Genomic DNA, 12,059 nt, shown 5'->3' with positions numbered 1-12,059 from the left:
AGAACTTGATACTAGAAAATATTGACATCCATGGGCGGAATAAGCGTCGAGGTCTGGCAACGCAAAACGTGGGCTCAACAGACGCTTTCTTCTCAGTTGAAGTCGAATCCGAGGTACTGCTTGGTGGAGTTTCTTCGTCTCGCTCCCGGCGTCGGAGCCAACGAATCGATTTCCGCAGCACCTCTATTGTTTCATCGAGGGCCGAGCAAATTCCAGAGAGCATGTCTCTTAATTTGGAACTCAGCTTTAAGAAGATCTTACGGCGTGGGAACCTGAGAATTGATTCCCGTGACACCTTGAAGATTTTGTTGTGGGCCGAGCGAATTCCACAGAGTATAGCCCTTACTTTGGTATCCATCTTCAGGAAAACCTTGTGTCGCCATGTTTGCCAACGTCTACGGATGGTTTGCTGTGGAGGTCTGACTTCGGGCCACAGTCCTGGATTTTCGCAAAACGGCGTCCGAATAGTCATAATAACGTCCGAATAGTCATGATAACGTCTCCGTTGGCGGAGTCGGCAATCAGGTCGAAGAAATGTCTAAACTCTGACGGAATGGACACGGACAGTCGATATCGGATGAGTAACGAGAGAAAGATGTTCCAATGACAGCTTAATCACCAAGGGGGGCCATTCTTACAAGATCTGTCGCACTCGGCATTTTGAGAAGTGATCGAGGATGTGGTCTCTAGGTCTAAGTCACCGTCCGCAGTGGCAGGAATAGTGTCGGGACGAACAAGGTTGTCACGTGTTTGGATGCGTCCACTGGAGACAGTGCAAAAATGGAAGCCCCTGCCTTCGTCAAGAAGTCTTCAGAAGGCACTGAACGATGCACCCGGATGGAAGTGAAATGGGAGATGAGCAGACAGTAACCAGCCAGATCAGGCTCAAGAAATACCGTGGTCGCAAAAGGAATCAATCATCGTCCAAATGCGAAAATGCAAGCTCAGCAGCATGGCAGTCGTGAAACAGCTCGAAAGTGTTATCCACGATTTCATGCAAGCTCGTCCGGACCTAGCACAAAAGAGTGGAAGATGAGAGAGCGAGGAAAGAGACGATCAGCCCGTATTTTTCCAAAGAGTTGCTTGTACAACCCAGAGGTTTCTGTCGCCCGGCAACATGCTCCACTCTTGCGTGGGCGCAGCGTGATGTGCAGGTTGTACCGCTGAGTTTTGAGCCCTGGTGTTGCGGCTCTACTGCAAGCCTTCTGTAAGCCACGCTTCACTCAGCTCTTTGTGACCCCTCAGCCTCGCACATACCATATTCACTCACAGCGCTGTCGTCTCCCGATCAGCCAAAGCAGCCCCAGCCCTCAGACTTTTCTTCAACAAAAGGAAACTCGGGGCAGTGACAAGCGACTTGCCACCGCTGGCGCGAAAAGAAACATTGGCTCTCTGAATTCGTCCGCGACGGGGAACAACGGCTCCCCCGGTCTGCTGCAGTCGTGCGCAGCAGCACCCGAGTCCAGCCGTAGTGCAAAAAGCCGTCTTTTTTCGTGATTTCCATTGCGACGTCGACTGTCACAACACGAACAAAAAATTCAAGAGACTCTTGCCCAACGCCGAAGCCATGCTTTGTTTCGAGCCCAAAGCAAATTTCTCACGGCCTCCAGCGGACCCAGCGCATAGGTGCAGGACGACGCGCCCACGAAAACCAAGCAAGAGAAAACATGGGAGACTTCCCCACTTCATGTGACACCACCCCCTCTCGAAGTGTGCGTCAAAAGAAACTGCACCTTTCGGCGCTGGACTCAAGAAGCATCCACGAAGCAGTAGTCCTCATCTCTTCACCTTCATCCCCTTCTTGCCCATCATGATATCTACCCGCGCCCCTCACGACGAGTGGGACAGGCAAATCTTGCCGCTCATTCCGCAAATGCGTCAACAGCTGCAACTTCAGTGAAAACGCTTCGCCGGACACAGCACACTTATCCTTGAATCCTTGAGTTGCTAGGCCTCAGCCTTGTCTTTGGCCGATTTGTCGGCCTTCTTTTCGCGCTTCTACGCTGGTTTGCCCATGTGGTGTCATTGCTGCGGCTGCTGCTGGGTGAAGGCGAATTCGGAGTCTGTGTTGGCGTTGATATGCGTAGTCCTTGGCCTTGCTCGGACCTTGGTGGGAGAAACCGAGAGGCAATGCGAGGTCGAGACAGCACGAGGCCGGATTCTGGAGCTTGTCGCTTTATACGTAGATGGTGCTGGCTATCCGAGCAACAGAGCGCAACCCGAGCTCCCGAGATGACTCAACTTGGAACGATCCGCCCGCGTGCTGACGGTGTGACGTCCCGGGCTCGCCAATGATAACGTCCTCGCGTTTGTTGTCTACAGGCGCGGTGCGGATGTTTTCAGTCGCTTCGGCGGTCTCATCAACTGCATCATTGACAAACTCTCAGATCTACCTATCTTCAAGCCATGTCACGTCTGCGGATATCAAAACTAAGGATGGAGCATTCAAGCTTGCGGATCATTTTGGGTGTGTCTGCGAGTCGCAGTTGCGGCCTCGAAGGACATTGATGCGATTTTCGGTATTGTCGTCAATCCCTCCCCTGCGGATAATACGGTAATCTTCTTGTTTCTCCATCTATGAATTTTTTGAATGCCTGAACAGACACAGCTCACCTCTTTCCCTTCTTTTTACTACCCCCAGCGCCCCTGCCGACCTGCGGTACTGGTGCCGCATGTCCTTCATCGCGGACATGCCGGAAAAGCTGCGTTTTTGACGAGAACGCCTCATTACAAACGGCGCACTTGTGCTTGAGTTCCTCAGCCTCGGCTTCGGCCATCTTGGCCGCCTTTTTGGCGCGCTTCTGCGCCGCCTTGCCCATTTTGGCTTGCGGTTGTTTAGAGGCGGGCTTGTTGGTCTCATCGTCGTCTTCTTCGTTGACCTCGGCGGATTGTTGGGGGGTTGGAGAGTCTTGAAGCGAGGTGTCTAAGGAAGAGCCGGCAAGGCGCGATTCGAGTTTGGAGCGGGGAACGTAGTCGGAGTTGGAGGAGGATTTGTCGGAGTCTGAAGCGTCGTCATGAGGATCTGTTGGTGGTGGTTGGGAAGATCCATTTGCGGGCTGTTTTGTGTCTACTACGTCGTCGTCGGCATCTGAGAGGTTGTCGTCTTCGAGAGTGGTACTTTGGATTGCGTCGGCAGTCTCCTCGACCGCATCATCGACAGGCTCTTCCGGCCAATCCTCCTCTGCGTCGTCCGGAGTCGCCACGCCGCTGCTCGGGATCTCTTCGTCGAGATGGAGATTCTTGTTCTCTTTTCTCATCTTCTTTTGCAAAGCATACACCGCTTTTTGATGCTTCTTGCTCTTCTCGTGTGCCTCCCACTGCTTCTCACTCTTAAAAGTCTTGTTGCAGGCCACGCACTCAAAGTGCTGCTCCTCAACTTCTTCTTCTTCCTCCTCGTCCAGCTCTTCCGGTTCCCGCACTTTCGTCCACTCAGGCACTTCCTCGTTCATCTTGGCTTCGTGAGCAGCTCTTGCACGCGCCGCTTGAGCCGCACGCATGTCCCGCAGCATCTGTTGCCGCTCCGTCTCCGTCTGTGTATTCGGCAGATAGCGAGGATCGCGTTTCCGCACAAATGCAACCAACTGCCGAACCGCATCGTTGAAATCTCTTATGCCCTCCTCACGGAACCGCGCATTTTCTTTTTCCAAAAACCTCCTTGTCCGTCGGTCTGGTGCATCAGAGTACCGATACTTGTCCATCCATGCAAAGGACTTTCTCGTGGAAAAGGCGCCCCATACCGAGTAGAAATTCTTGACCACATCGTCGTACTCGTCGTGCTCGCCACCGAAACCAGGATAATCGACCACTTCCAGCCCATCCCAACTCGCTGCAACGCGCTCCTCCTTCGCCAGCGTCTCAAAAACACCCCGCAGGTATCCAAAGAAGCCCGTCGGCTCGTCCGAGTACTCGACGCGGCTGTTGAACTTCTTCATCATGCGCGCGATGTCGTCGGCCGTCGTGACCTTGACATCGTGCTCGAAGTGCTCGTCTGCCGGGTCCGCGCCGCGCAGAATGGCCGATTCGTGTGAGTCGTACCATGCGCGCTCTTGCGGGTCTGAGAGGACTTGGTAGGCGGATTGGATTTCGGCAAAGAGCTCCGTGGCCCATTCTTCGCGTCCATAGTTTCGATCTGGGTGTAGCTCGAGGGCTTTGCGACGATAGGCTTTGCGGATTCTAGAGAGCCATTGTTAGCAATGGAGGGCTGGGGGCGCATAGATAATGCGTACTCGTCATCTGTTGCCTGTCGTTCTATGCCCAACAGCTCGTAGTAGCTAGTCTTGACGACAGCGTCGGTCGTCTGCGAGGACGCGCCGCCACCTGCGGAGCTCTGGCCTGCACCCATGACGAGGGATCTCTAGGTCGGGAAACGTGCGAGAAGTCTTGCCACACAGAGAAAACCTCGTCAAGGCCAGGCGCGAGTTTGTAGGCGGGACGGAAAAGAAGCGCGTTGTTTTAGACATGGATGAGCTAGAATGAACAGCCATGACTACAAAATTCGAGTCATGTGGCGGAGCCACAATCCGTCATCCTCAACCCGACCAATCGTCATTGCACGCAGCCAAGCGCTCCATGTCCCTCCGAAGGCGCCCCTTGTCGACTGCATTTTTTTTCGCGCCTCTGCCCGATCTCAACTCTTTCTACTCATTCACCATGAGCCTTGCCATTGTGCGGGTCAAGCCCAAGCCCCAGCCTTTGCGCGGCACCTCGTCGACGACATCAACCACACCACCGAGGACCCATCCGCTTCGATGAAGTTTGCCCACGCCTTCCACGAGCGCTTGCAAAGTGACGGCTATCCACCCGAATGGATCGGCGCCGCCATATCCTATCGGCAGCTGAAAAAATGCATCAAAAAAGTCGAGCGGGAGCTGGACCGGCTAGGCCTCGACGTTGAGACGTTGGGCCAGGCGCTGCGCACCGCCGAGCAAGAGAGGGACGAAAGACACGCCCAATACCTGCTGCTGAACCCGGACGCCGATGCCTCTCAAGCCGCCGTGTTCGAGCCCAAGCTGCTGATTGCGGTCGACGAGGCTACGGGCGAACCGCTGGACGCCCATCTCTCGCCGACAACGCGCGATTATCTGCAGCAGCTATCTCTAAGCAAGCCAGCGCCATCCGAACCGCGAATCTCACAACTCAAGCTCGACTCTTCGAGCGAGCAAGGCTCGTCCGGCGCAGGATCACCTTCCCCAGACAGCCCACTGCGTCCAACATCTCTGCGACCCTTCCGCATGGTCGAGCTGCCGCTCACCTCGGACTCCGAATTCTTCAGCATCCTGGCCACCGAACTCTCCGGCCTCGCGGCTCTACAGGCGCAAGAAGAGACGCGGCTCAGCGCCCAAGTGAGCGAGCTAGGCGCCATCGTGTCCAAAGTGACGGAGCCGGACCGGCGCACGGCGTCCAAAGTCGACCTGACCAAGTGGCGGCGCGTCTTCGAGCTGTACGTCGAGTCGAGCATCTTCTTCTCGGCGCACGGCGACCAGGAGCGCGGGCAGCAGCGCGACGCGGCGATGGCGCAGGCGCTGCTGCAAAAGTTCTCGGACGAGCTGCGGCGCCAGGAGGTGGCGACGGGGTTCAAGAAAAAGGAGAGCGCGGTGGCGCTGGAGCGCTTTTTGCAGCTCAACGTCGAGATGCTGCAAAGTATGCGGTTTCAGGAAATTAACGACTTGGCCATGAAGAAGATTCTGAAGAGTGAGTTAACTCCCGCCGTCTTCCACACACACACGCGCGCGCGCGCGCGCGCGCGCGCGCGCACTCATGCTAAGGAAACCCACCGCAGAATTCGACAAACGCACAGCCCTCAACATCAAAGTCTCCTTCCCCGCCGCCCTCCTCCCCCTCTCCCTGCTCCCCTCCTCCACCGCCAAAGCAATCTGCCACGAACTCAGCACCTCGCTCCTCCCGCTCGTGCCCTCCCTCAACGACTACCTCTGCCCCGTCTGCTTCGGCATCTCCTGGCGGCCCATCCGTCTACGATGTAATCACATCTTTTGCATCCGCTGCCTTGTCGTGCTGCAGCGCGCGCGCCAGGACCACTGCCCGCTGTGCCGCAGCGACGTCGTCATGGAGGCCGACAGCAAGAATCTGGATCCGGCGCTCGCGCGGTTTTTGCAAAGGTATTTTCCTGACGAGGTGCGGGCGAAGCAGAGGGAGAACGAGGTTGCGGCGGGCGTGGATCAGTATGGGGAGGCGTTTGCTGGGACGCGGTGCGTCGTTATGTGAGCGGAGTGAGGTGGTAGGGGAGACAGGAATGAGCAATGGTGCTTTGCTTATGGACAGATAGAGGCGATTGATACCCTCCCGCCGAATCAATGAATGGCATTTCAACTTTTGCAAATTTCTAGATACCGCTTCTATGCACGTTTTCCGCAGTCTCTGCATCCGTGGCATGAGACGACCATGAAGCCAATTAACCCATTCATCCCGCCAACCAGTCCAATCTAACGAATTTTCCAAAGCGCTCTCGCCTTCCTTGCTGCCCCGCCGCCCGAAAAATGATCAAAGTGATGGATCGATCCAAAAGACACCGCACACCGGCCGCCATACGCATCCCCGGCCAAAACACCCCTCCAGGTCCGCTGTCGTTCATCAAAAGAGACCACCCATCAATACCTCAGTGTCTGTCTGCTGTACAAAATGCACAAAACGCACCAAAAGATCAAATAGCGCAACACACAACCGCCAGCTTACTGCCTAACGCCCCACCTACCGACCTCCTTCATGGCCTCAGTGCCGCCCTCGGCCAACTCGTCCTGTCCCAGGACACCCGCGACACAGCGCCAGCCATCGCGGCCGCCACCCCACTTGAGCACCTCATCTCTGTAGCGCGCGCCCGCCTCGCGATCGACGCTGCGCTCGCCGGCCTTGAACACGTCGCGCCATACTTTGCCCGCGATGGCGCGGTCGAACAGGTAGCTGTAGTACGTGGCGCCGTAGCCGAACAGGTGCCCAAAGAAGCCCTGCCACGCGGTGCCGGCCGGCTCCGGGATGGTCGAGTGCGCGTTGTAGATGTCGTGGTAGGTGCGCGTCGAGTCGAACGACGCGTCGAGCGGGAGCGATGAGTGGTATGCTTGATCGAGCATGGCGAGCAGAATCTGCGCTTCGATTTCCGCGCCAGCCATGCGCCGGTCAACGTCGACGCGCTCTTGGACGAGGTGGTAGGGTAGCGGCGAGTCCGTGTCAAAGTGCCGTGCGAAGAGCGACAGCACTTGTGGCGCGGCGGCAAAGTGCTCCATGAGGACTGAAGGTAACTCGGCAAAGTCGGTCGCGCAGCGCGTCCCAGCTACGTTTTGCAGCGTCGTGCGGCCGCAGATGGAGTGGATGGCGTGGCCCATTTCATGGAAGAGAGTTTGCACTTCGCGAAAAGATAGGAGCGTTGGCCGCGCCGAGAGGGGCGACTGGCCCACGGTGTCAAAGTCGCAGATGAGGGCGATGGTCGGCAGCTGGTAGACGGACTGGCCAGTCGAGTCTGCTGGGTTGGGCGAAGACGCCATGCCATCTGTGGCGGCCTCGACAGGGGACGAAAAAGGATGCGTGGTGCTGGATGCTTCCGCAATTTCGTCACCCGAAATAAGACGGCTGCAGCGTAGTGTAAAGTGTGCTGGATTGGGATTCTTGCCAGGCCGCGAGAAGAGGTCGCAGTAGACTACGGCAATATGGCCGTCGTTCTCATCAATAACGTCCAGGCGGCGGACATCAGGGTTCCACGTCTCTCCTGGTAGAGTTTCATGGGGTACAAGACGGATTCCATACAGACGAGAGAAGAGACGAGACAAGCCCTGCATTACAGTGCCGAGAGAAAAGTAGGATGAGAGAAAATCAGGAGAACGGATGCGGGTACGGAGAGAAGACAGAAGCTTGGTCGTGTAGTAATCCCTATCCCACGCAGTGAGCCGGTCAGGAAAGTTGCCTTTACGCGCATCTGACTTCTTCAATTCAAGAAGCTCCTGAAGTTCCTGGTTAACTTGGATATGGTTGTCCTCGACCAAAGCTTGAAGGAATTGGTTCACTGCCTCTGGAGTGCGAGCCATCTTGTCAGTGAGAGCCATTTGCGACCAATTATCATAACCAGAGAGCTTTGCGAGCTCCGCCCTCTTTTTGAGCAACGTCTCGAGCCTGTTAATGTTGGATCTAGACGCCGTGCGGTTTGCCATGTAAATTTCTCTTCTGACATCAGGGTCCTCGACGGTCCGCAAAGCCATCAACGCAGGCGAGCCTACCGTAGGCAGGGTGACTTTGCCGAACCTAGTCAAGTTCCTTGCCAACATGGGATCCATGCCCTTCATCTGGCTGCTATCGAACCGTAAGTAGGGCGTCTCCGGGGCCATCTTGTCCACAAAGTCGGTACCCGTGTTGGCAATGTCATTCGACAGCGTCACGAAGCGCTGGCGTTCTTCGTCGGGCAAGTCAATGGCCGACTTGGAAAAGTCCTTCATCAGAATGGTCGCCACCATTTGCTCCTCAGCGGACCACGAGTCCCAGACCTCGGGCGTAGCCGCGGCGACCTTGAGCTGGTCGTTCAGCGCCGTGGTCGTGTTGAGGCGGTTCATGTACTCAAACATGATGGCGTAGGCCTGGGATGCGGCCATTTGTATCCGGGGATCCGGATGCGTCGAGCGGACAAAGTCTGTCAGGTCGATCACGCGACACAAGAGGTCGCTCAACCTGTCCAGGTCGCGGGCGATGGACTTGTACTCGGGTACTGTCTGCGCGTGCAGGACTTTGTCGACAATCTTCATGCATTTCTGCAGCGTGACCTCGGCAAACTGGTGGAAGCCCTCGGGCCTGGTCAGGTAGCGGTTTTGGAACAGGCCGGCCGACTTGCCCGCGACCTGGTGACGTGTGCGGTCCGAGAACTCGCGCCAGAACTTGGGCGAGTCGAAGATTTGGCGCAGCACGCGGTCATCGTGCGTCGTGGCGGGCGCTGCATGCGAGGCAGGACTCGAGTGGCTGTTGACGGCGGCAGCGGCAGCAGTAGCAAAGGTTGACTTGAGCCGCCACTGCTGGCGCTGCTGCTGCTGGAGGCGCAGACATGTGGAGCAGGTCCACGTCTGTCTGGCGGAGCGCCTCAGCATTTCGAACAAGAGTACGGGGGATGGCGAGGAGCCCGAGGGAGGAGAGTTTGCGATAGTGCCTGGGTGGTGTTGTTAACGAATGACGGCAGACGAGCTTGGCGCGGTGCCGCGTGCGGGTCCCGGCCGGGCTGCCCTGCCGTGCCCGGGGGACCGACGCAACCAACTTCGATCTTTCAACACCACGTCGACACACCCATTGACCCGCCCTTGTCCCCCGTCATGGCCTTTAGACCGCTCCTCCGGCAGGTGAGCTTCTTCCCCAGCTCGCATGTGCCATTGGCATCCCGCTCACCCTTGTCCAGCGCGCCGTTGTGCCGGCGACGTCCGCAATTCTTGCGGCCGGTCTCGCCCTATCCTCCGCTCGCTACGTGCATGCTGAGAGCCCGGAGAACCCGTTGGAAGCGGTGCGTAAAGCCCCATATGGACTGAGGACAGGCTCTAAACCAGGCCGCAGGCGCTCCGCAAGCCCATCTACGACGACTATGCCGCGCCGGCGCCGCCCAAGGACGAGCCCACGCATCAACCCATCAAGACGCAACCGGCATCTGGACAAAAGCCCTACTCTCCCACGCCGACCGAACGCCTGACTGCACAAATAGGCCGCGGGCGCCTGTTCCTGCATGGCTACGCCGCGGCGGCCGAGGACAAGGTCAACAGCGGGCTGACCGAGGCGCTGCGGCTCGAAAACAGCTTCACCAGCACCATCGCGTCGCTGGCGCCGCCCAAGGAGAGCGGCGAGCGCGTCATGCCCGGCGCCCTGTACGTCCTCGTGTCGGCCATGGCCGGCAGCATCGTTGCCCGCAACCGCAACATCCTGCTGCGCGCGTCCGTCCCCGTCGCCGTCGGCGTCGCCGCCTCGTACGCCCTGCTCCCCCTCACCACCCGCAACGTTGGCAACTTGATTTGGACCTACGAGGAGCGCTACCCCGCCCTGGCCGAGAACCACATCCGCATCAAGGAACGCGTCACGAGGTTCGTCGAGACCGGCAAGGCCCACAGCAAAATGAGCGTCGCCATGTTAGAGGAGAAGATTGGCAACGCCAGGGAAACGGTCGAGGACTGGGTCAAGAAGGGCAAATAGGGAAGGGGGATGTGGTTGTAAAGAAAAGCATTTTTTCGCAATAGATTCCTGGCGAGTTCAGCGTCCGGCGTAGAGGCATCGGAAGCGGTGCCCATGTATGTGTACAACAGCAGCAGAGTTCGTAAATATTCATTCCAGATTACCAGTGGTGTCGTCTCGATTTCAAGTTTCGGACCTACACGAAAGGTGAAGAAGGAGCACAGCATTTGCAAAGACTTTTCAAATCCAACAACATTACAAATTCTCCAAAACGAAAAATGCCTCATTTCATCTCTTCATGAACAGTCCACCCATTCATTCCACCCGCAAATCTTCTACTCCCCCGGAAACCCCGCCCTCAAATTATCATACTTACTCTCGGGATACACCAAACAATTGAGTCGATGCTCAAACTTGGCCTGATTATAGCCGCCCAGCGTCGTCGAGACATGATTAATGAGGCTCTCTTCGCCTTGCTTGTCAGCCGACGACTCCCACCACATGGCGCCACCGAGGCGCGGGCCAGACGGCGCGGCAGGATTGTCGTGCGGCCGCAGGCCAACGATGTAGTTGATCTTGTCGGTGGCCGCGCGCTTGTTGTCGTAGGAGACGATGAGGTGACGCGAGGCGTCGTGGCAGTAGCTGGCTATGGCGTCGTGGTCGTAGTGTTCGACGGCGCCGGGAAGAGGGAGGGCCTGGAGGAGGCGATGTGTTAATATGGATTCGTGGAGGGCGTGTACGGGGGGGGGGGGAGGGGGGGAGAAGCGGGCGGCTCACCTTGTAGTCGAAGACGCCGTTTTCCCAGCTGCCTTCGCCCACGGGCGTCGACGGATGGCCTAGGCCGTCGGTGCTGCCAAACGCGCGCCCGTACAGCGGCATGCCGTAGATGAGCTTCTCGCTGGGGACGCCGTGCTCGACGTACCAGCGGACCGCCTGGTCGCCGTTGAAAGGGGTGCAATTGGGGTTATTGTGGCATGGATACAAATTCGCCTGGTGGCCAGCGACGGGGTCCCAGCTGCCGGCAAAGTCGTAAGCCATCAGGTTAATAAAGTCAAGGTAGCGGTCCATGTCGGCGAGGTGCAGCTTCTGGTAGTTTTGCGGTCCGCACGGCGCCGCGATGGTGAGCAAAAAGTGCGGCCGCTCATACTGCTGGCCCGGCTGCGCGCTCTGCTGCTGCAGCCGATGGACGTGGTCGGCGTAGCGGTCCAGCTCCTCTCGCGTCTCCTTGAGGAGCAGTACCAGGTCACGTGCCTGTTCGTCGGTTTGGGGGTACTCCCAGTCGACGTCAAGCCCGTCCAGACCGAGGTCTTTGAGCAGCTGGACGGCGGATTGGGCGAAGCGCTGGCGGCCAGCGGGCGTGCTGGCCGGCGCGGCGAAGTTGGGCGAGTAGGTCCAGCCGCCGATGGAGAGCAGGACCTTGAAGTTGCGGTGGCGCTTCTTGTGCAGGAATAGCTGCTTGATGCAGCCGTAGACGTTGTTGCCGACGTCGTTCCAGGAGTCGGTGGGGTAGTGTTTCTCAACGTCTGACCACGAGTCTGTCATGTACCTGCGTCGCCTGTCAGACCGGTTGCGGGGCGCGGAGGAGGGGTTGTTTGCTTACACCTCACCGCTGTCCGGTCGCACGTTGGCGAAGGCATACAGGGCATGGGTCAGCTTGTCCGCGGGGAGCTCTTGAGGCTGGTGGTTGCGGCCGTAGATTGCCTATCAAAGGTCAGGACAAGGCTGGTGGAGAGCACTGCATTGTATGTATGTATGTATGTATGTATGTATGTATGTATGTATGTATGTATGTATGTATGTATGTATGTATGCGGAGAAGATACATACCCAGTTGACGAAATACGCCACAGTTCGGTATCCGTGTCCGCCACCCATTGCTGTTTGAGATTGCGTAGGAGTCGAGTATCGAAGCAGGAGAAGAGAAA

At 57.5% G+C, this 12,059-nt stretch overlaps 5 protein-coding genes across 5 annotated transcripts; 2 read left to right on the top strand and 3 right to left on the bottom strand.

Annotated features, from left to right (window-relative positions):
* Positions 1-2,422: 2,422 nt before the first annotated feature.
* On the bottom strand, positions 2,423-4,518 carry IWZ02DRAFT_144913 (putative DnaJ like protein subfamily C member 21). Its single transcript, XM_066761819.1, has 2 exons — positions 4,227-4,518; positions 2,423-4,173 (listed from the first exon to the last, which is right to left on the bottom strand). The coding sequence occupies exons 1-2, from the start codon at positions 4,340-4,342 to the stop codon at positions 2,610-2,612; spliced, it is 1,680 nt and encodes a 559-aa protein (XP_066626632.1). The 5' UTR covers positions 4,343-4,518; the 3' UTR covers positions 2,423-2,609.
* A 230-nt stretch (positions 4,519-4,748) lies between these two features.
* On the top strand, positions 4,749-6,222 carry IWZ02DRAFT_430431 (SPX domain-containing protein; the record flags this gene model as incomplete). The annotated part of the gene is made up of 2 exons (XM_066766070.1): positions 4,749-5,691; positions 5,780-6,222. The coding sequence occupies 2 exons, from the start codon at positions 4,749-4,751 to the stop codon at positions 6,220-6,222; spliced, it is 1,386 nt and encodes a 461-aa protein (XP_066626631.1).
* A 116-nt stretch (positions 6,223-6,338) lies between these two features.
* Positions 6,339-9,146, bottom strand: IWZ02DRAFT_443428 (uncharacterized protein). Its single transcript, XM_066767021.1, has one exon. It carries the CDS (start codon positions 9,072-9,074, stop codon positions 6,687-6,689), a length of 2,388 nt encoding a protein of 795 aa, XP_066626630.1. The 5' UTR covers positions 9,075-9,146; the 3' UTR covers positions 6,339-6,686.
* A 110-nt stretch (positions 9,147-9,256) lies between these two features.
* On the top strand, positions 9,257-10,286 carry IWZ02DRAFT_443427 (apolipo protein O-domain-containing protein). Its single transcript, XM_066767020.1, has 3 exons — positions 9,257-9,320; positions 9,377-9,478; positions 9,529-10,286. Exons 1-3 carry the CDS (start codon positions 9,294-9,296, stop codon positions 10,153-10,155), a joined length of 756 nt encoding a protein of 251 aa, XP_066626629.1. The 5' UTR covers positions 9,257-9,293; the 3' UTR covers positions 10,156-10,286.
* A 183-nt stretch (positions 10,287-10,469) lies between these two features.
* Positions 10,470-12,009, bottom strand: IWZ02DRAFT_370634 (chitinase-like protein; the record flags this gene model as incomplete). The annotated part of the gene is made up of 4 exons (XM_066764514.1): positions 10,470-10,829; positions 10,912-11,680; positions 11,735-11,835; positions 11,962-12,009. The coding sequence occupies 4 exons, from the start codon at positions 12,007-12,009 to the stop codon at positions 10,470-10,472; spliced, it is 1,278 nt and encodes a 425-aa protein (XP_066626628.1).
* Between the last annotated feature and the right edge of the window lie 50 nt (positions 12,010-12,059).

This window comes from Phyllosticta citriasiana, assembly GCF_038021145.1.
Source record: "Phyllosticta citriasiana strain CBS 120426 chromosome Unknown IWZ02scaffold_2, whole genome shotgun sequence".
In the NCBI taxonomy this organism is placed as follows: Eukaryota; Fungi; Ascomycota; class Dothideomycetes; order Botryosphaeriales; family Phyllostictaceae; genus Phyllosticta; species Phyllosticta citriasiana.
Note: the sequence above shows the minus strand (reverse complement) of the source record. Positions and strands in the feature narration are given on the sequence as shown.